Source organism: Patagioenas fasciata, chromosome 10 (assembly GCF_037038585.1).
Source record: "Patagioenas fasciata isolate bPatFas1 chromosome 10, bPatFas1.hap1, whole genome shotgun sequence".
NCBI lineage: Eukaryota > Metazoa > Chordata > Aves > Columbiformes > Columbidae > Patagioenas > Patagioenas fasciata.
Window position 1 is genome coordinate 19,925,401 of NC_092529.1, and position 22,274 is coordinate 19,947,674.

At 45.6% G+C, this 22,274-nt stretch overlaps 1 protein-coding gene across 18 annotated transcripts in view; it reads left to right on the plus strand.

Annotated features, from left to right (window-relative positions):
- Window positions 1-22,274, plus strand: part of CADPS (calcium dependent secretion activator) — a 211,152-nt gene that overhangs the window by 173,372 nt on the left and 15,506 nt on the right. For 9 of the 18 annotated variants that reach the window (XM_071813271.1, XM_071813276.1, XM_071813273.1 and 6 more), the window contains 6 exons: window positions 1,239-1,386; window positions 5,264-5,278; window positions 6,579-6,653; window positions 7,713-7,796; window positions 12,663-12,695; window positions 15,804-15,911. In XM_071813271.1, the coding sequence (XP_071669372.1) occupies window positions 1,239-1,386; window positions 5,264-5,278; window positions 6,579-6,653; window positions 7,713-7,796; window positions 12,663-12,695; window positions 15,804-15,911 (463 nt within the window). The remainder of the gene's footprint in view (window positions 1-1,238; window positions 1,387-5,263; window positions 5,279-6,578; window positions 6,654-7,712; window positions 7,797-12,662; window positions 12,696-15,803; window positions 15,912-22,274) is intronic. The other 9 variants (XM_071813272.1, XM_071813277.1, XM_071813280.1 and 6 more) reach the window with 1 other exon arrangement.

Here is a 22,274-nt window from a genome sequence, read left to right on the forward strand (position 1 = left end):
GGCCTGGCTAAGGTTTCTTTAGCAATTTCAGTTTGACACAACATTTTTCTTTGCGTCTGTCTCTGAACTGTTGAATACCATGGAGGAGCCACCCCGCCTTCTGCACTTGGTTTTGTTTCAGTGCTGTCAGGAAAGCAGCCCTTGCGAGGAAGACCCGTTTTGCTAATAAATCCAGGCAGGAGGACCTATGTACCAACTCAAACCTCATCCCAGGAATGGGAGTTTCACATTTGTAAATGAGTTTTTGTTTTCATAACCCTTGGAGGATCTTCCAAGATCCGAGTTATGCCTGAGCTGTAGCTGGTATTATTTATTTCTAGATTGAAGATCTGATGTTAATTTGTTGGCAGATTCCGTCTACTGTAATTACTGTTGTGTGTTGGGTTAGGTTTGTGAAGCACCTCTGGAATCTGCAGAGGGGCTCCAAAGAAGGGCAAGGCAATGCCAACCATACTGCAGAGCATTCCCCATATTAGATTCACAGATGCCTTGGTATTTCAAAATACGACACAGGATCGAATCCTGTAGTCTTTGGCCCAACAAAGCTCTTGGTGTAACACGGTTTGTAGCTGCCAGGGATGTCGAATTTGAGCTGAGTGAAACCTCACGAGCACAGCGAGTTCAGGCTGGCGCGATGCATGTGCGTGTGTTCCTATGTGCACGACTGCAGCCCTGCACGTTTTGCAGGTGTATTCTGGTGAGCATGTATGCTTCAGAGAAACCACATCTGTGAAATCACGAGACAATTAGGAACTCCCAGCAAGGAAACAAAATAACGTAGACCTAGAAATGCAATGATCTGGCAATGTCTTTTCAGTCAAGCGATGAGTAAGCTTCTGATATTTGTAGTTGATATCATGGAGCAATAAGAGCTCCCTTTAATTCATCAGGCTTGCTATTTGTCTGTGGTTATAAATCAGCCAGCGCATCCAAATTATAGGTGTACATTGACACTGCTGTTTGGAATATCATCACACTGTTTATCAAGCATGAGAAAGTCATAGTTTCCCTGAAACTGTTACACACTTTATAAATAGTGTGTAATCTGGAAAGGGGATTTCTTTTTAAACTGGAAAATAATTTTTAGTAAAAGTACATTTGTAACAATTGCACTATAACACTCCCAGCAGCATTTGGCTTTCTGGTTTGTTGAACTCCTCTCAGTATTGTTTCACGTTATTATTAGCTTCAATATGTTAAAAAGCAACTGAAAAATCTTTTTCTCTTTTCCTTAACAGAACCAGGATTGCATTTGAAGTAAAGCTGCAGAAAACCAGCCGATCAACAGATTTCCGAGTCCCTCAGTCAATATGCACCATGTTTAATGTCATGGTGGATGCCAAAGCTCAGTCAACAAAGCTTTGCAGTATGGAAATGGGCCAAGAGGTAAAAATGCAGGTTCTTCTCTTCACAACCTTTAAAGGCAATTTCATGAAATTTCCTACCTCCTGTTGCCCTAGTTTCAGAGACGTTATATCAGTTGTGGATTTAGCCTTCCATATAGAGTGTGCAGATGAACAGGCAGGGGCTTGCTCTCAGATAAATCTAATGAATATAAACATTCAGAATCACTGTCACTTAGGAGCGGCTTTTTGCAAGGACTGTGGTGTGCATAAGGTGTCTCTTAAGTTTGGTTGATGCATGATGACCATATATTGAGTCATTAGCTGCACCTTGGAGTCAGGTGTTGGCAGCACACTTTCTGTGTATGACTATTTTCTGTAGACAAACATAAAGAAAACAGAAGTGCCAAGTTGTTGCTGAGACACTTGTAAGGAAGGAAAAACAAAGTTAACTTCCAAAAGTAGATTGAAATTCCAACTGCTGTGATTTCCTTGAGTATTGACGGTGATCAGCATGCTTGATGATCCTGGATTTCCACGTTCTTAATGACTCAAGCTTCCAAACAACAAACCCGGTTTAATTAATTGATGATATTTTTTCTCCTGAAGCCATAGTTGTAAGGTGAGGTTCCTGTGAATTGATGTATGAATTAGAAAGACATGGTAAATTGGACTAGATTAAATGCATCGTAATGACCATTTTGCTACAGTGGTTTCAAGCCAAATTAAATATTCATATATGATCAGTCTAGAATAAATTCACAAATACTGTTCAGCTCTCCTATCCTTCTGCTTGTCAGCATTTCCTAGATAAGCCCTTTCACTACAACTTTCCATGGTCAGATTTTGCAGTGGATCATTGCAAGCTGGGTTTATTTTCAGTTGTTTACCTCACCCTGTTCCTCTGGGAGAACTTGCTCCAAAGGCCACTGGATGGAGCAGGGATCCGTGCCCTGATGTCAGTGGTGTTTGGATCAGATCCAGCAGTTCTTTTTATTTTTCTTATACATGTTTCAGTTATGACATTTTATTTGTGACAGTCACCTTGCAAGAGAGGTTTCAGAATGCTCATCATCAGGTCCTTCCCTCGTCCTCCAGGTTAGCTGAGGTGGATCATGAGTGGACTTTTGTTGTCCAAGCCTGGACATGGGTTTCTTTACCATTTTCTGTTCCTTATTCATACGCTTTTATCTTCCCAAATCCTTCAGCCCGCAGCTGCTGCAGCATCAGCCAGAAAGGGCCACAGTTGCGATGCTGCCCACTGCAAACCAAGATCAAACCCTTGTGCGTTATATTAGCACAGTCCCTGGGGACAGGGATGTTCAGGAGATCAAGCAGACTCTGATGTCACGACAGAGCAAGCTCATTGTATTTGTAAAACTGTCAGGTTAAGTATTCAGATGGCACGAGACTGATAGCATCAGCTGCGTCTGACCGTAGTGTCACCACCGTAGTGTCACCAGGCACTCGCTGCATCTTTCCGCGCTAACTTGTGATGCTTTACGCTTGCCACAGTTTCCTCCAAATTTTGAGTATCGGTCACGTTGCACATTCGGCCTGAGTCAAACAGCAAGTGAGAGGGAAGCGGGCAGCAGTGTGGTTGTTTCTCCGCTGTTCTCGGGTGCAGCAGCGATCAGCTCTGCAGATCTGCCTGTGCCGCTTCCAGAAGGTGTTTGGTACAGCAGCTCGGAGGCAGCCTCACTCCTGTGGCAAGCAGCACTCGCTGGGGCATCAGGTTTTTAACAGATAGCTGAACTAATAGACCTGTAAATCAGATGTAAATTATCAGTGCATAAGTTACCCATTAGGGCTGCAGTATTTCAGACACCCTCCCTTCTTCTTTTCTTTCTTTTAATGAGTGTTCCTACCTCCCCCTCCATTTGCTTTTGCCACTCCATATTTCAGCTACCTCCACCTCCTCTTCTTGAATCTGTCTAAACCTGTGTGCCGAGATGGTCCTGCTTTGGGGGTAAAAATTATTATAAGATATAGATCTGTCGTTACAGCCCAAGAGGGGAGGACAAAATGCCACCCCACCTCTTCCAGTCCCCAGTGGAAATGATGAGACAGTCAGGCATGAGAAACCAGGTTTCAAACCTGTGTCTTCCTCTGTAATTTGGGGAACTGGGTCTGTGCATCATTGGGTCCCTCTGTCCCCCCTCATCCCTGCTGTGTGCCAGGGCCACCTGCAGCCCTGCTGGAGAGGGAGGGACAGACACCACTCGCTGATGGGACCCTCCATCAGTGCTGCAGCTGCTGCGTGGCTCCTAAAATACTTGGTCCCTTTGCAGACAGTCGAAAGCAGCAAAAAGGGCTCAAATTACCCTCCACAGTGTTCACACTGGGGTGTTTGTTAAGACCTAGCTGGAGAAGGCATTTTGATTAGAAACAAACCACTGATTTTTGTGACGATCCAAACTGTACATGGGCAGAGACTCTTGTCACCTTATTTGACCTCGCTCCTGTGGTTTTCCTCCCACCCCAAAGACCTTCCCTTCAAAACTACTTTCAGATACTTGAACGCATTTTGCGAGCATTACCCTGTGAAACAAACACCCATCATTTCATTTCCATTTCCTTGTCTCTAAAGGCAGCTGTTAAAACATTTGGTAAACATACTTTACCATCTTAAATATTTATTTTTCCTCTGAATTTTTAATACATCTAAGGGGATAAATGTATGTATTAAATGTTTCTCAGTTGGTCTAGTATGTTTCTATTTAATATCTAAGGTCAGATGGTCCTTAGAGAAATACAACATACACACAATCTGTTACATGACAAGGCAAGATACTCATCACATAAAGTCAAGTTGAATCATTGTAGTGCACTGATTATGGATTGTAATAATTGAGCTAATAGAAAGCTGCAATGAACTCGATTGAAAGTGGGGGCTACACTGGATAAAGCAAACTGCTTATGTGATCTTTAACCTTGGGTGTTTCCATAAGAAATGTAGAAGGAGGTATTGTGAACACTGGTTTACGAACCAGATGTCTGTGAAAGCAGCGCCAGGCAGTCATTTCCCAAATCGCCGTCTTCTCCGACCACGTCCTGGCCAGGGCTCGTCCTTCCCGCATGGAACCAGGGCTGCAGGACAGGGGCACATCACTGCAGGGACCTGGGGCAGGACCCACAGCCTCACCAGCCCCATTCTGCACCACCCCTGGCCCGGGCACTGGTTCCAAGTCTGCCCCAGGGACCACGGCTGTGATGGGAATGAGGGGTCAGGGTCCTACTAACGCTGCCTTGGTGCATGCACAGGGTCCTCTTCTGCTTTCAGAGCTGTGGTTTTATTCCATCAGGGCTCTTGTTTGCTGTTTAAACAAGCTTTTAGTTTAAAATGCCTTGGTCGGTGCATTTCACAGCGTATTGTTTTGCACGTAGCTAGCCATTTTCGAGTAAAACTCATTATTTACCCAGTGAAAGCAGTTAACTTGATTGCAAGTTCTTAGACACACACAAAAAATGCAGCAGCAGAATGAAAACATCGTGAGGAAGACAACGCCAATATATGCACAACCCCTTCTTCATCTCCCTTAGGAGGTCCTGGCCATGCACGCTGTGGACACCAGCAGCTCCTGCCCATACCCCGCTGTTACAGGTCCCTGTCACCCCACAGCCACGGCTCCAGCTGTGCTGGGAACAGCCAGGTCAATCCTGCGTTTATACAGATCAGTCATAACTGTGATCTCTTTACTGCCTGCCAATGCTACAGGTAGTGATCTCTGATATTTCAGTGAAAGGAGGGTTTGATCACATTTCATTTTCCATTGCTTATTGTTTCTGTGCATGATGCTGCTGTTCTCATATGTCCATTTTTTAAAAAGATTTTGGTTTATTTATTGTTTATCTTCATTTGTTCTTTTTCCTGTCTTTTGCACTTTCCTCTTTATTTCTGTCCCCAATCATCTGAAAAGTTTGCTAAAGAGTGGGTAAGTGTGTCCTACTTTTATTTTCTTTTTTTCCAAATTCCTGTATTAGTCTGTTACTGTCATAGAAAAAAAATCTCCAAACCGTAGAGCAGTTCAGAGACTACAAATCAGACACTGAGACCAACATCTAGCATTTGTAAAGCCCTCACAGTCTTCTTTCCCAAAGTCTGATTAGTATTTAAAGCAGATTTGTCTCTTTCAATGTGATTTGATGTTAACATTTTAAAACAATATTAATGCCAAGTGGTAATGAATATAGTGACTAGCACCAGTGCTTGAAATGTTTGACTGAAAAATCAAATGTTTTGTGTTGGAAAGCAGTCATAATCAGTATTTTCTCAGTCCATTGAAAATAAGAATATACTGTATGTTTTCACTAATTAAATCTTGTATTGGAAACAGGTCTTCTCTAAATTAGTTGAAGACTGTATTTTAGTACCTATTCTAGCCATATTGCAGCTGATTGCATCAGAGCTCCCAAGCTAAGCAAGGTTTGGCATGTGCAGAAATTGGGTTGAAGACTCAGAAAGGCTGATGCTGCAGGACCGGTGCTGGTCAGCTGGTTCTGCGCTCATGCCACGGGATCTGCCACCGCCCAGGGCTCAGGGCTGCACTGCTGCTGCCTTTTGCATGGGACGAAAAGCCTCATCATGGTTTGTTGGGGTTTTTTAAATCTATTTTACAGTCACTTGAACAAAGCGTTTGAATGAGTGCTTAATTTGAGCTGTGTGCCTGCTGAACCCAAGGCGTAGCGTGCACTCAAGTGCTTTGCTGTAGAAGACGGGAAGGGTGCAACACTATCCCCTGGGGTCCAACCCATTGCAAACCCCTCCCAGCGCAGCAAATCCCCCTGAGGGCTGCATGGTTTGTGGTGCCCTAGGCAAAGGCTGCTGTATTTGTTGTCAGGTGCAATCCACGTGCAAAATGAACAGGGTAATACCTGCAGAACTGAAGCTAAAGGACTTTGAGGTCTGTAGAAGCCCAGGGTGCTGGTGATCTCAGGCACAGCAAGGCCTCCCCTCCAACATGTGCATGTGGCTCTCGGAGCTGCGGGCACACAGAAGAGGACAGGGTTTGCGAATGCTTCACAACCTGCTGTGAAATTCTCTCAAATTCAATATCCCTCCTACAAGTGTAAGTAATCACTGGCCACTGTAGTGGAGCACAGGGTAACAAGCTGCACAATTCTGTTTTATACTGCATATTGTGGTTTACCAAGGGAAGAGGCTGACAACCGCAGAGCTCTTGCCCGTGATCAGTGCTAATATTCTCCTCCCCCTCTCCTTTTATTTTTCTTTAGCACCAGTACCATTCAAAAATAGATGAACTAATTGAGGAAACCGTCAAAGAAATGATAACACTCCTAGTGGCAAAGGTAACCTTCGGCTTCAGGTGGAGTGATTCATTGTTAACATTGCGTTTTTAATATGTGCGTTTCCATTAAAATGTGACACATCAAGCTATTGAATTGGCTTCTTGTTTCTCACAGGCAACACCATACATCTCCCAGTCCTTTCTTGGTGACTCTTTGATGATTAAGAACTGCGCGAGATGTAATGCGCTGCTAGCAGCATTGCCATACTGAGCCAGAAGTGGTTTTGAGGAACGGGTGTTATGTTGATGGGGTAACAGCCCGTGGTCAGCATCACCCCACGGCACAGAGGTAGCTGCCGTCAGGGGGCGGCACTGCTAAATGCTGCTGTGCAGACGTTGGGGTGGCACGCAGAGATGGTCACCACTCCTATGCATAAGGTTGTGCGGACAAAATAGCTCATCTTGTGCAGGGTCGCCATATGCTCTTCTAAGAAATTAATTTAGAAGTGACAGTAGTGGGAAATGCATTCCAAAATGTCAGGTTTAATTGTTTGGAAATTGTTTTCCGTCAGTCAGCTCCTCTAGCTCAGCTGCCAGCATTTCCCTTGGGTTGTTGTGTGGGTCTGGTGAGCTGCGCTAGCACAGAGGGAAATTGGTAAGTAGGGAGAAAGATGGTGGGGTGTGTTTTCCTCTAGTTTCAAACTTTCTGAGAACAAGTCATCCGTATTATACAGTGGAGACCTTTAAACATAATACACCAACATATGCCAGTTCGATTCTTCTGCAAGAATACCCAGCTAGCTGTGTGCTTGACACTGCGTACTGGGAGCAAGAACCACCGGCTTCCCTGCCCGGAGAGGCTGTGGTGGCTCCCACACACACTGTACACACCGTGCCCAGCATCACCTGTGACACCGAGGGGTGCTTCACACCCAGCGAGAGCTGACCCATGTAGCACCCGAAAAGCGATGTTCCTTTCTCCTGCTTCCTGGCCCGCTGGGATCGGGGCAGGTTGTCTGTGCCTTCAGCAATGCTGTGAGCTCCACTGACTTCTTTGCAGCTGACTTTTACACCCTTTTTCAATTATTAAAAATAATTGCAGTATTTTTTGTGTTTGTAGTTTGTCACCATTTTGGAAGGAGTCTTGGCCAAACTGTCCAGATATGACGAAGGAACTTTGTTTTCTTCTTTCCTGTCATTTACTGTAAGTACAGACAATGTTCTCCTTTCTTCATTTTTTTTTATTCCTGAGCTGTAATCTCCTGCTTTCCCAGGACTAGTTCATGTACATAATAGTTCTGCCATTGCGTGATGTTTGAACACTGTAACCCTCACATGAATAGGCAAACAAGATGTATGCAGACGTACAGCGCACGAACACCCAAGATGCATACACCATCATATTGTAGCACAGAGTAGAGCCATTTCCAGTCATCATTCAGGTTGGTGGAGTTTATTCTGTTGAGGATGCATATGAAGGTGAAAAATAATCATTGTGCTGTAAATGCAGTTTTCCTAGCTAAAGAAGTTGCGTTGCTGTCACTTCACATGACAAATGTGTTCCTCTTAGTCTTCTGGCCATAACTGGGACATCTTAAGTAGTAAAAAACAAAATAAGGGAGTGCCTTTGTGTTTCTAAAAGAGAACAAGGTAGGGGGAAATGCCATGAGGTCATGAAGCACAAGGTCCCTCTAACACCACATTTCTCCCTAACATTGCAAAACCAATTCACAGCTCATCCTATTATGTATTTCCTAGAAAGCTACAGGACAAGAACAATATCCATACAAAATTTGCCTCTGTATCCAGCAAGAGTTTAGCAATCTGAGACGTATTCCAGAAAAGTGTTGTGACAGCTTCTTAGGAAAAGCACGTAGCAGCTGATTTCCAAAGGTCTTCTGAAAACCCATGCCAGAAAGTTTACAAGACTGTCTTTTTCCAAGTGTGGCTTCTCTTAGCCCAGCTCACAGGCAGGTGTGCAGAGTTGCTTGGAGAGTTGCATTGGCATTTTCAACCACTCACATGTGCAGCCCGTCCTGTGCTCACTTGTTCACGGAGCCTGGGCAGGAGCAGAAGGCACTGCTCTGCAAACTGGGAAGGCTTTCCAACATCTCCTTCCAGAGTTGTCTTAGCTACTGGCAATTGTCTGTTGTTCGCTACTTTTGGGCCCTTTTTCCTGAGTTTGAGGCAGTTTTGTAGGATCTGTTTGGAAGTGGGGACGGATGTAGGAAGACTTACCAGTGGAGGCAAGAAACTCTTCTCATGGGTACCTGTGTGCACACGAAGTCTGGCAGCTTATCTAAACCACCACAGCGTTCAAACTAAGTATCCTTACTTTTCAGGTGTGCTGGAGGCACTTTGTTTTTCAGAGAAGGAGGGAAAGGGAGGGTGTCCCACTCCCTGCCCCACAGTGCAACTTTTCTCCCGGTATAACCCCTGCATGGTTACAGCCCCAGGGCTGTGCTCGTCCGTGCTCGGGAAATGCAGGGGATGGCTCATGGTGGATACCTTCCCTCGTTCCAGTGCTGCAGAGGGTGAGGAGATGCTCACACGCCAGCAGCAGAGGATGTGGAGGCGGCAGCTTTCCAGGCATCGGAAGCACCAGCATCAGCCCGAGCAGACAGTGTAACGTGCAGCCCTTCCTTCTCCGTGCATCCAAGCTGTTCCTCGGCTGATGCTGTGCTGCTCCCACCACATCCTACTGTTTACTCTGACACGTGCTGCTCCCTTCAATTCCTGAGCAAAGCCCCCAGCCACACTTGGGCTCTGGGCACTCGTGAAGAGGCAGCACGTAAATGCACAGAGTTCAAGCATCCTCATTGTGCTGCTCCTTGGACATTTACTGACAATTAACTGCCCCAGCAGCACCAAAATGGTCTGTCCCACTCTGACAACCCTGAGACCTTTGAATCATAGCTTCAGTTTCCTGAGTTTCCAACCAGGAAGGGATGTGCATCCAAATAGTTATTGTGCAGGTGAGTCGTAGTGCATGCACATCCCCAGGAAGGTGCTGAGCCCCTCGCTCCCCGCAAGGAGGCTACATACGTTGTGGAGGAGCAGGATTGCTCCTTTCCGGGCAAGGGACACTTCTCGCTTTGTCCCCCTCATTTGCTGCGAGCCACTGAGCAGCACCCGCTGCAAGAGGAGGCTGAGGAACAGCCCTGACCCCTTTGGCACTGGGCTTAGACAGTCTCCCTTCCCTGCAGTAGTAATGTGATTTGCTGTGTTTAGTCTTTGCAACGATAAACAGAGAAACTCTCTCTTGTTACAGCATGCTTGCACCACCTCCCACGTTTTCCCTGTCTGAACAAATACAACAAAGTGTGATGGTCCAAGCCGCTGAGCTCTAGAAAGCATTAGTCTCCCACCCCCTTCCACCGACTTCTTTCATCGTGTGTTTTCCAGGCACTCTGCAAGTGACATGCAATCGGGGGTCTTGTGACAGACAGTTTTATCACCTAGTAGGATATCCTCATTTCCAATTCTTGCCTCGAAATTCAAGATAAAATTAATGCATCGGTTGTCCTAATAAATTCTCACTAGCCACTTCTCCTTCCAGAGCACTTTGAGAGGAAAACACCCTTCTAAATTTGGACAGACTTTTTCTTTTTTTTTCTTTTCTGTTTGTTGCTACATTTGAGTTCATCTCAGCAGCAGCAGCAGCTCAGGCCCTGGCTGGGTGTCTGCATGTACAGATCCACTGAGTCACAGGAATGACAGCTGCTAAAATTCTCTTTAATCTGGATGGCCTCTGTAGGTGGAGAGTTACACCTACGGTAATTAAAACTAAAGACTGCATATTACCCAAGGGAGACAGAAGCGAAAGATCTTATTTTTGTTCCGTACAAAATTTGTATGGTAAACTGAGACATTTCATGGCAAAGTTACATACTTTGTGAAAAACGGCAGCCTAGCAAAAATCACACAACATCCGGCAGTTTGGAAATTTCACTAAATGTAGCCAAATCTGAGTTTAAAGAAAAACAAGTAATTATTCTGATTAAAGGGGAGTGGGCAGGAGAAGCAGCTCAGTTTTTTTGTGGGTGGAGGGGGGGAGATTGCAGGAAGCCGACTGAGTTATTCTTGTCGCCTCTTGGCTTTGAGGAAGAAGGCAGCTTGAGACTGTGGTGCTAAGCTGGACCTAAGAATGCTAAATCCAAGCTTAGAATGCAGGTTTTCTGGGGTGCTGCTGCATTGCTTCATGCCCTGTATGACACTGACAGATACAGGTGCATGGCACGGCGCAGCCCTGAGCACAGACCCTGCCTTGAATTCTGTGGGCTATTGAACCACATCATTTTCCAAGCTTCTTTTTAGCTTTTCTGCTCAGAAAGAGAGCTTGTTTGGAGGTGTCTTGGGCAGCCCAGCCTGCTGATGCTCCACGCCAGCATGAGTGTGCGGTCACTGCCAGCTACCCCAGAGCTGCAGTCACTGGCCAGGCTCCAGCTGCCTTCATGCAGGAAGGCTGGGGCTCCCCAGATCCCAGGAGCAAGGGATGGTGCTTTGCTACCTCCCAAGAAAGTTCTGAGGATAAAGGCAGCGAGAGGGCGAGGTGTCCGGGAAACAGGAGGAGGAGAAACGAGCATTTGCTCTTCGCCGGGAGCAATGGTTTGGTGCTGGTTTTGCTGCCTCCCTCATAAACTTGTGTGCTGGGACGTGCCCCGTCCCCCTCCGTCCCCTCTGACAGCCAGATCGCGTCTGGGCGACAGGCGCTCAGTGCCCTCGTCCTGCCCTTCCCTCTGTTCTTGCCCCTGGGCTCGGCAGCCCGGGTGCTGCCAATACTTGCAGCGTTCACCTCGGCAATTACCACCAGTCTGGTCTTTTGTATCGCCTCATTGTGCTTAATTATGCACCCCCCACACACACCATATGAGTGCTTCCACCCACTCTCACATTCTGTCTCACACATACATTCATTCTCTCATTCGGGACACATAATTTATTCATCCCAAGATGCAACTGTGTGCGTGTTATATTTAGGCTGTTTTAATGGTAGCTTTAGAAATATTTAAAAGCAGGTGAGCTTTTACACCCAAACAAAGATGGCCGGCAACGCTTACCCTAATTAAAAGCAGAAGCGTTGTGGAAAATCTCAACCGTGCTCTTTCTAGACACAGTGCCTTATGCTACAGTGGGAAAAAGGTCTCTCTGGCCAGCTGGGCACTGCTCAGTTGGAAAAGTTGGCCCTGACACTGGGGGCCACCTCACCTCCTGTGCCAGGCAATGCGCACCCTGCTGCGTGGCAAACCAAATGAAATTTGGGGACTCACAGCCCCCGCCACGGTGTGAGGACACGGCAGAGTGCAGTGTCCACCTTCTGATACCCTCCCTCAAATAACATCTTTTAAAAGGAGGGGAAAAATCATAGGAAACTAACGTAGCTGTTCGCAGTCTGGGGAAGCAGGAAAGCTTTGGCCACTTCTCTGTGGTATGGAGTGAGCACGCTGCCCCAGCACAGTCTGCGAGCTCCTGCCAGCGTCACAGCCAGCAAAAAGGGGGGAAAGAACATCCCAGGATGCGGCCTACGAAGCTGGGGGAACCTCACCACAGCTGGGACTATGGGCAGAGGGCAGAATGAGGGTCCTTTGAGCGCTTTCTTGTGGCCACCATGGTGCAGGTGCCTGCCAGCCTCGCTGTGCCATCGTGCTGCCGGGGGAGCTCCCACGGGCCCCGGGATGCAGCTCCCGACAGGAGAGACAGGCATTGCCTTCAGAGACATGCGGCATTAGGTGGAGAACGAGGCCTCCAAAGAAAATAACTATGTCTAGCTTCGAACCCCATCTTCCCCCGCTCGCTGAAGGAGAAGGGAGAAGCACAACTCCCACACTATCATCTGTTGCTATTAGAGCTGTAGCAGAAGTAAAGTTACCTCTCCAAAACAACAACAACAAAAATACCACCCTTGCCTATTCTTTTAGACAGGAAAGGTAGTTTTTATCACCCTTTTTCCCCCACTCAGTATTACGTTGTCCCAAGTCTCGGCTGGAGAAGCTCTTACAGGTGTTTAAAGGAGAAGCCAAGACCTGAAGATGTACTGATGGTGTAAACTCTCTTCTTGTTCCTTTTGCAGGTGAAGGCTGCTTCCAAATACGTGGATGTACCCGTAAGCACAATTTAAACAACTTCTGTCATAGTAATTTGCATTGTGCTTTGGTTTATGGCATGTGTAGCAACCCACATTATGCATTAACAGCCAAGATTGAACCATGAGCCTTCACACTTCTAACATTTGAACTGGAAAGAATAGCCCCATGAAGTTAATAATGAGCAGTTACCCTCTAATGGAGACCTATGAGGCTGTTTAGGCAATAATTTGCAGATGGTGTCAAAAAGGTACCATATTTATGCAATTGGCTTGGATCACATTTAAAAAAATTGGAGCAATGCATTCTGTTAGTTCTTCATTTGGACTTGTACAAATACAGTATATTTTCCAAACAAAAAGGTCCAGACATGTTAGAACTGAGCCAACACATATCTAACACATTAGCTAATCTATTTTATTTTTGTTCTTCTAATTGTTGGTTTATTTTACTCTTTTGGAAAATGGCTTTTTATTACTTTGGGGAAATGATGATGAGCTAGCAACATGTGTTTGGGAAATTGTTAATGAAAATAATTTTTTTCCATTTTTCTGTAATTGGTATAGGAAAACTGTACATCGTCTCCTCTAATTAGACCTTGATTCATAAGGAGAAGAACCCTTAACATTCTTAGACAGAGAACTTAACTTGCCAGAAATTTACATTTAAGTTGAGTTGAAGTGTAGCATATGAATGTTGGGTGGAATAAGGGGTTACTGTAACAGTTACAAGCAGAAAGATCCTGAGCAATTACAAATGAAGAAAGAGCGGATCTTAACACACCATATCTGTTCCTGCATCCCATTAGACTGGGCAACGTAAATCAAGAATAGCTCAGTTTGATGACCTGCATGTATAGTGTATATATGTACTTTTAATGCAGATGTGATTGCTCTGCATGCTCTCACATGATGTGATAAATTTATCAGGCATCTTGGACCACATCATCTGTGTTTGGTGTTTCCATGCCTTTAGCCCAAAAGAAATCTTTCCTACCAGATTGCTGTTATCTTTAGCCCAGCATGAGGAAGACAAACTCTTGAACAGTAAGAGATCTTGTTTGATTTAAAATATCCCAATGCAGTGATTGGCATCCTGTTGTCTTGAAGTAATAGAAACAAGATTTTGAGAGCATTATAAAGAGGGACTTGGAATTCATCTCTAGCTCTAGAAAATGTGGAGATCCTTCAGTTGAAACTCCTAGTCATTCAAGTGCATCTTAAATATTTAATCATCAGGAATTTGAGCACAGAATAGTTATTTAAAGTAACTTTCAGGGCAAAGAGTGGCCTTCTATGGGCCCTCTGTGTCCCTGGAAAGTAAAGTGTGTCTAGGGAAGCAACCTCAATAAAATGCTATGTAACCCTTTTAAGCTTTTCCAAAAGCATTTTCTCATTGTACCTGGGAGACCCTCTGGAGGTTCTCAGCATTGTGGCTATGCCGGAGGAGTGGGGTCTGCTCCCATCCTTGGAGCCAGTCAGATGCTTTGGTTCTTGCATAAAATAAAGCAGAAATCATTCATCTGGGTTATTTCTTGGTTGTTTCCACACCTCTCCCTGGAAGTGAAGCCACCTTACAACAGCTTCCTTGACAGCCCCAAAATTTTTAATGAAATCAACCAGCAGCCCTGCACAGTTCCCAAACCTCTAAGGGAGGATGCTTCATGGTCAGTGAGATGCTGCCTTTCTGGTGGAAGGAAAAAGAAAAATCTGTTTTGTTAGGGGCTCCTCTTTTAGAGGACAGAGGGGAAATCTTGGTGTTGAAGAGAAAAACATCGGTTAAATCTAATCCCGCAAACACCGTTGCAATTGTCTGGGTACAAACCAATTGGTTTAATGCCACCTTGAAATGGGCACGATCGGCACGCTGAAAATTGCTTGAAAGTGTAACACTTGACTACTGCCACATCTGTGTTGTCCTCATTGTTTTTCAAATTAATACCTTGTCATTGTTGCAGTAGGTGTTAAGAAATGCTACTGGCTTCCCAAGGGCCAAGCACTGGCCCTTTGCTTGATAATTGTTTGCTTTGTATTAAAAAACTCCCTTCCTACTGCTTTCCAAACTGTCCTCATTTTCACCCTGGAAATTACACAGATGTGTTAACTAACTTCAATTTACAGCGGCTGACAATCGTATCTTGCAGAAAAATGATACTCTGTGATCTGAGGTAAATCACAGTAATGGAAACTAATGACACTAGTTATTAACAAACTTACAATGTGCCATGGAAATTTAAGATTATGTGGCAGCTCTTGTAATGAGTCATGTTACAGTATTTTAATGGCTTTCCTTTGAGGTAAGTTTGATTCCAATATATCAAGCAATGTGAACTGAAACAGGATTTTTTTTTTAATAAGTATTTTCCCTTCCACCTGCCTCAGTTCCTATTTTCTTTAAAGAAATGCTATTATCCCAAAATCTTCCATGCTTGTAGGTTGCTGTTTCAAGTCGGCTAAATTCTGCAGAGAGCTGTGGCAGCACGGGGAGGCTTCCTGCAGTGTAGCAGCAGCTTGAACATTCATTTAGACATACATTCCCTGACCTACCATTTACCCAATTTCTTCTTAAGAGCAGCACAAATGTAAGCTAAAGTCAGGGATCTAAACAGAGAAAGAAAGGTGATTTTTGTCATGCCTCCTGCAACACCAGCTGCTTGCTGCACGCCTTCTCACACTGTAGAAGAACCACCAAGAGCCCAGCTCTGGCTGTTAGCATTCTACCCTCAGAAACCAGAGGGTTTGCACAGAGAAGATAACCCTAGAAAACAACAGATCCCCAGCCCTGCTTGCTGGTTCACTCATTAGGTCAACAGTACCAAAGGTAGCAAGACAACTTCCCGGCATCGGTATGTCGAGGAAGAGCTTTATTCCTCTGACCGGCTTCACTGTAGGTGAAAGAAGAGAAAGAGCAGGTGCCTTTGCGTGGTCATGTGCTGTGCAGGGTGTTTTGCTGGGCACGGGGCACAAAGCTGCAGGACTCGGTGTCCGTCAGGTAAGGAGCACACGAGCTGCAGGAGGAGAGCAGGAGATAGAGGAGGAGGCAAAGCAGCCATGAGGCTACGCGGAGGAGCTGCCCCTATGCCGCTATTCATGTTTCTCTCTCTCTTTCTTCTTCTCTCCCCCATGCAGAAGCCGGGGATGGATGTTGCTGATGCCTATGTGACATTTGTCCGCCACTCTCAGGATGTCCTGCGTGATAAGGTCAATGAGGAGATGTATATAGAAAGGTTATTTGATGTAAGTAAATGCCTTCTCCTCCTTGGACACCAAGCAGGAGAAACCCAAAATGTGACAAAATAAGACAGGAGGATAAGTCACATTTTGAGAAAATTTATTGGTTATAGCTTTAAAAAATAAATAAATCTTTCCTTTCTTTCTGACTAAGGCTCGTATCTGCTCTCTGCCTGCTTTAAATCTCTACTCTAGTCTACTGTGTCTTGGTCTGTCTGTGTGTGGATTTTGAGGGAACAGCATCTTCTCAGAGAGCCCTTTACTATGTTCAAGCTTGTGGAAAATCTCTGTGTAACAGAACATCTTGGTCATTGTTCTCACTGCTAAAATTTGAGCTGGGTTTTTGGCAGATGAGTTTGCTAAGGGCCATTTCTTCTGCACATTTTGCAGTGTGTTTCATTGACAAGCTCTCCAAAATTGACAGCAAATTAAGCATACTAAATTTCAATTTTAAAAGCTAACCAAATTGGAGCTGATTAGGAATGGAGTTCTGTATTTCAGGAGGACCATCTTGTGATGTCTGACACCAAAAGTAAAGTTGAGACATGATAACCCAGATGTTCAAAGCTATTTTTCTGTTGCACAAGATAAACTCATTGAACTGTAAGAGAACAGTGACCTGTGATGCCCATTTGTTTTGGATTTGGATGCATGTTGACTGATATCTCTGTTTCTGCTGCTCTTGTTGTGTTATAGCCTTTCTGTCCTCACAGCTGTTCTATAGCAAAGGTTTTCTGTTGATGGCCAGCCTATAGCATTAGTGTTTCAGTCTCCTTTAGGGTATTTGTCCATATATCGATTTCTGTTTGAAGCAGCTTCTGTTCCTACTTTCCTTCCTTTCATCTCTCAGCAGTGCCATTTCTCAGTCTCCTGGCTCTGGAACTGTAACAACCTTCCTCGCTTTCTTTACTCGCTCCTTTGCTTCCTCGGTGTGCAGGGAAAGCTGCTTTTTTTCCCAGCCAACCTCCTCCTTCACTTAACACCTCTCTATCTGCGCATTACCTGTCCCTGAGAAACCTCTTCCTCCTTTACAATCCCCACTCTTTCTTTCCCCCGCACCTTATCGGATTAAAATGGAACTTATCTCTCATGTCAAATGTTTTATCACATTATATCAAGTGGCATGAATTAGAGTCAAATAATCTTACTGTGTACATCTACTAGCATGACCCATATCCACTGAGAATGCCTCATTCATGCACGGAGCACGGCAGCGGCTCCTCCGGGCCCCGCGCCTGCTCGCTCGGGGGAGAGTTTGCAGTGCAGAGCACCAGACGCAGATCACCCATCAAGCAGGCATGGGGAGAAAAAACAAAACATAAAACAAAAGACTGTCGCTTCCATCTGCAGCGGGCCTGCGAGTGCATTGCTCGTTTGTGTTGAAATTTATTCCATGAGCAGCTAGATTTCCAGAGCTCATCTGGACTGTTCTTTTCAATGCCCACACTGCCTTTTCCCTCATCCTTTTCCTATGATTCACAGTTGGTGTGTTTGTACCCTTTGGGCCATTATTTCCAATTTCCAAAAGGCTGTAATTAGCACAAATATTGATTTCAGTTTGATCTGCTCATACTTAGTTTTACCAAGCCATATTTTAAACAAATTAACAGTTGACATTAAAAAAAAAAAGAAAAAAAAAAACAACAACAGCTACTTTGGGGAAAGCAAAGAGTGCAAAACCTTTCTTTCCCTCCCTGCTTTCCTTGAGTCTCCCTAGTCCATGCAAAATAAAATAATCAAGAGTAGGGTTTTTACATTGCACTGCCTGTTTGGACCCACGTCAGCTGCAGGCAGTGTGGGAGCTGTTCCCATTCCTGTTCCCATTCCCATTCCCATTCCCTGCACCAGTGGGGCGGCATTAGGACCCGATGCCACTGGCATCTTTGCATGTGTCTCATGGACGTAAGTGCGTACCCGCAAGCGGGGTGGGCTGCGGGGCTCTTGGTTCGCAAGGAGGGAGGGGGATGCGCTGAGCTCCAGCCACCCAAAAATTGGAATTATGTTTTGAGTGGTCGTGTGTCATCTTCACCGGGTTGTAGCTGAAGAAGCAAATTGCTCCTGAGGTCAGCTCTCGGCACGGCTGAGCTGCTGCTGGCGGATCAGTAACAGCAGGTTTTATGATTATGTGGGGATCAGTTGGGCCCAGATCCCATTTAAATCAGTGCTGTGTTCACCTGTGTTTCGGTAAGGACAGGAGCAAATGCTTAACACCATTGTCCTGAGCTTGATCTCAGCCACAGCCCTGCAGCTAACACAGCAACATGGCATGGCCACGGGGTCATTAAGCTCCTTTGGTCTCTGCACCGATGGTCATATTTCCAAGGACATTTTAGGTGCTAGCTCTCTTTTTAATAAGAGAAGAGGAATAATCAAAAATGGTATTTATGATACTGAATTAGACTTGGGCCTCATTTTGTTCCCCCTTCCACAGGAATGGCAGAGGAGCAATCCTCTTAGTGCGGAGTTTTTCCAGGCAATGAGATTATTAACACTTTCGAGGCTGGCTCCTTTGTTAACTTGGTGCGGTGATGCTGACTTACCCCAGCCAAAAGCTTAGTCCAGTTTTAGGTTGTTATATATTAATACATGCAGCAATGGCAGGTAAACAGCTTAAATCTGCCTGCAGGAAGTTCCTCCACTGTCATTGGGGTCACATTAGAGACACTCACAATATAGAGCTAAATCCCCTTTCTGTGCAGTCGTGAGCAGTGCAAGAGCGGCGGTGCACAGTGCGAGGTTGCCTATTGCACGTTTGGTGGGCTTTGCAGCTCCCAGAATATTCCTAATCCCCACGTTTCTCTGCAGTGCTGCCCAGCATTTCCATTCATTTCCCTTCTTTGTTTCCTCCCAGGAGCAGCGGCTGCAGAGGGCGTTAGGCCGTCTCCCAGCAGAAGCTGGGTGAATGCATCTTTTTTGGCATTTGCTATGATTTTCTTAACTAAGAAACTATCTCACTCCCCCTGCTTTGTGTGCCCTGCCCACACCTGCAGAACAGGGCTATGATCTTCGAGAGATACTGGTGTTTGCAGAAGATCGTTGTAATGTTTCTGTGTGATCTGCATGTTAATCCTCTTAATTCTGCAAATTAGTCAGGGGAGCGTTTTGCCGCCCCTCCCAAATAGAGTCATCTTAATTTTTAAAACCTCTGTTCTTGGGATCATTGAACGAACAGATTGATCATGGAGTTCTGCTGGTAATCAAAACCTAACTAGCTTTTTGGCAGTGCTGTTTACCTCAGAATAACATGACTTATTTACTTGGCCTGGCTCATAACATTTAAAGCTAAAACACTGTAATAAGACCCATTGGTAGAGAGCAGCGGTAACAGAAGACTTTCAGAATAGCATCATAGCATCTGCTCCCTGTGTTCCTGTGCATGGCTGGGTGCTTTGGGATTGGAACCGCTGTGATACTTTGCAGACATGCAGAAGGATCACAAACTCCATGTAGTGCCTGATAGAAAGGAAAATTTCATCTTTTTCCTTGGAAAGGGCATAGAGTTGACATGCAGTATGTGACTGTTCATAGGAACAATGAGGCAGAGGCAGACAGGTGAATCTTAAACATGGGAAAATATCTTCAGAGTGATCTTGAATTTTCAGACCAATCCTGCAAGATTCAGGTCCCCTTTGGCTTGGGACACTCAGAATTTCATAGGATCAGAGTTTAGACATCTGTATTTTTTTCTGAAAGCAGTGAGAGTTTTACTTGTAAGGGTTGTGAACTCTGGTGGAAGTTATTTATGCATGTGTGCGTCTTTACACACACCCTTAGATACTCACAGTGTAGCTTTAAACCCATCAGAATATATGTGATCCAGAAAGCCTATGATTGACTAGTAGATAGTGTGATTGCCAACCTTTCTTCCTTATAAATTGGTAAACACTAATGTAAAACATAGTGAGAATATTTCCTCCCCAGCCCCAGGCGATTAGCACATACACAAAAGGCTACTGAACGTCAAGTGAGCTCCCCGAGATCCTGTGAATTCCAGCATCCTGATGCAGTCCCTAAATAGCGCAGATGGCATTTTTCTCTCTGATGATTAATTCAATATCTTACCGAAAAAAAAAAAAAAGAAAAAAAAAAGAAAACATGCTTTTGATATGAGAGATCAAAACACCAAGAGAAGCTCCTAAGATTGCAAGGACCTAAAAAAAAATTAATTTATTTTTTCCTCCTTGTACTTCTTGAAGACACCAGCCTGAGTAGAAGATAAGGATTAAAACAGATGTGCTTAGTGCTAGTTCATCTGCTTAAATCTAGCAGTCTCTGAGATCAGTGATTAAAAAGCCATCTCTAACTTTGATGAAATCCACTGCAATGGTAATACTGTGTCTCTGATCGCTTTCTTATGGGCCTCATGTCTGCCTAAACCGGACATAGAAAACATTTCACTGGAGATGATACATGGATTATATGGGTCAATTATACACTTAATCTGCCTTCTGGGGATTAAATGTGCATAGATTGACCCTGCGTATTTGGCTTGTCCTTGGCAGTTATCAGATCAGGAAGGTTGCCTTTACCAAAAAGTCTGGTAAGAACTTAATCACGCAGTGATACAGCCCGCGGAGGTGGCGGCAGTCACGGTGCTTTTTGCAGAAGGCAGTTTTACCACTTCACTGTCACTGTGTATGTTCGGCTTCCTCGAAGGTCTGTGTCACAGCCGGGATACCAGACGGAGTATTTTCTCCTGAAACGAGAAAGCGAGCCCATTCCTCTCTGCAAGACGGAGGCGTTTTGTTGGGTTTTTTTTCAATCTTGATGGCAGGGCGGGATCGGTGGGGTCCAGGCAGACTTGGCGGGGAGGGTGGTGGGGCAGACCAAGGGTTTGCTCTGCCCTGTGCCATCCTCGGTGCAGACAGACAGTCACTCCAGGTCCTCTCCCAGCAGCAAAGGAGAAGCCACGGCTGGAATGTTAGGGCCGGCACCTCCTTCCCACCGCTCTCGGGGAGGCACAAGCTGGGGATGTAGCACCAGGTCCCGTCTCCCGGGCTCAGCTCGGGTGGGTTTTTAGGAAGCCCCATTGCTACCCCAAGGCTGCTGTCACAGATGGTGGATTTTAATGTCCTTTCCCCAGCCCATAACCCAGCAGGAGCACCAGGCTGGAGGACACAGCTCAGGACTGTCCTCGTATTTCCTAAGGTGGCTGCTCTTGCTGGTGACCGACTTCTGAATATCCAAGCTATTGAGTAATAAGGATGCAGGGCACTGAGCGAGTCTCAGGCTTCAGCAAATTCCTTGTACAAATTTCCAGAAACCTGACTGAGCACTTCTCGCTGGTTTACTGGAGCATCCACAGGCAACTCAGCATATGTTTCATTTCCTACTGGTTTGGAGCCTGATATCACACCTGAGTGTACAGAAGAATAACAGACCACAGACTGACAACTGTCAGTTAATTCAGCAAGTCCTCTGCAGACACTCAGGCATTAGCTTATTCTTAAAATCAAAGCTTCTGCCTTCAGCGGGGTTACCCACTTGAATTTTGGCAGCCCCTTCAAGGCACGCTTGCAGGATCATGGCATTTCTTGCTCGAGTGTAAGCCTTGCATGGCGCCATCAAATGCGAAAAGAGAGCCCTTCTCACCCTCCCTTCTCCTTCCCTTCCTTGAGCCCAAAAGCCTGGCCGTGAGTCAGTGGAGCTATTCACTGTGAGTTAGAATTACTCACAGGAGGACGGGTTGCGGATCAGGGGAAGAACGGATATCAGGCTGCGCGCCGGGCTCCCATCTAATATCGGCTCGCAGCCGCACTCACCGCTTTCTCTAAGGCAGACAACAACCTGTTTCCCTCCCACGCAGCGAGACTGCTCATTAGGGCACTAACTCTCTCCCACTCCCATCCTGATATGGCCTGCACTGAGCTATTTCTTCCGCGTTGTTTTTTGCTTTATTTTCCCTCTCCCCGCTTCCCAAGTGAGTTGTAGAATGAAGACAATTAGGCAGATTGATCTTGAGGAAGTGCAGCTTGCTTTTTTTTTCCCTTCCCTGTGTATCTTTGGAGGAGCCGGAGCAGGTTTTGCTGCAGAGGCTGGCACAGCGCTTGGCTGGCTCGGCAGGACTCAGACCTGGACCTGGAGTCGGTCCCACTGCAGGGACCTTTGCTGGGAAAAAGAAATAAAATTGTGATGGCAATCATCTGCGTATCTTCTAGGGAGGGACAAATTCTCTCTGTTCTGAGGAGGCACAGTGTGCACCATCCTTCTGCAGCCTCTGTTTCTTCCCACCTGCCCGCTCGGAGCGGGAGCGGGGAGAGGAACTTAACACGGACATTGCCCATCGGAGCCAACCCCCGTCCTTTTTCAGTCCCACACATGAGCTTCATGCAGCAGCAAACATGCACTTGCATGTGACCTCCTGCCTCT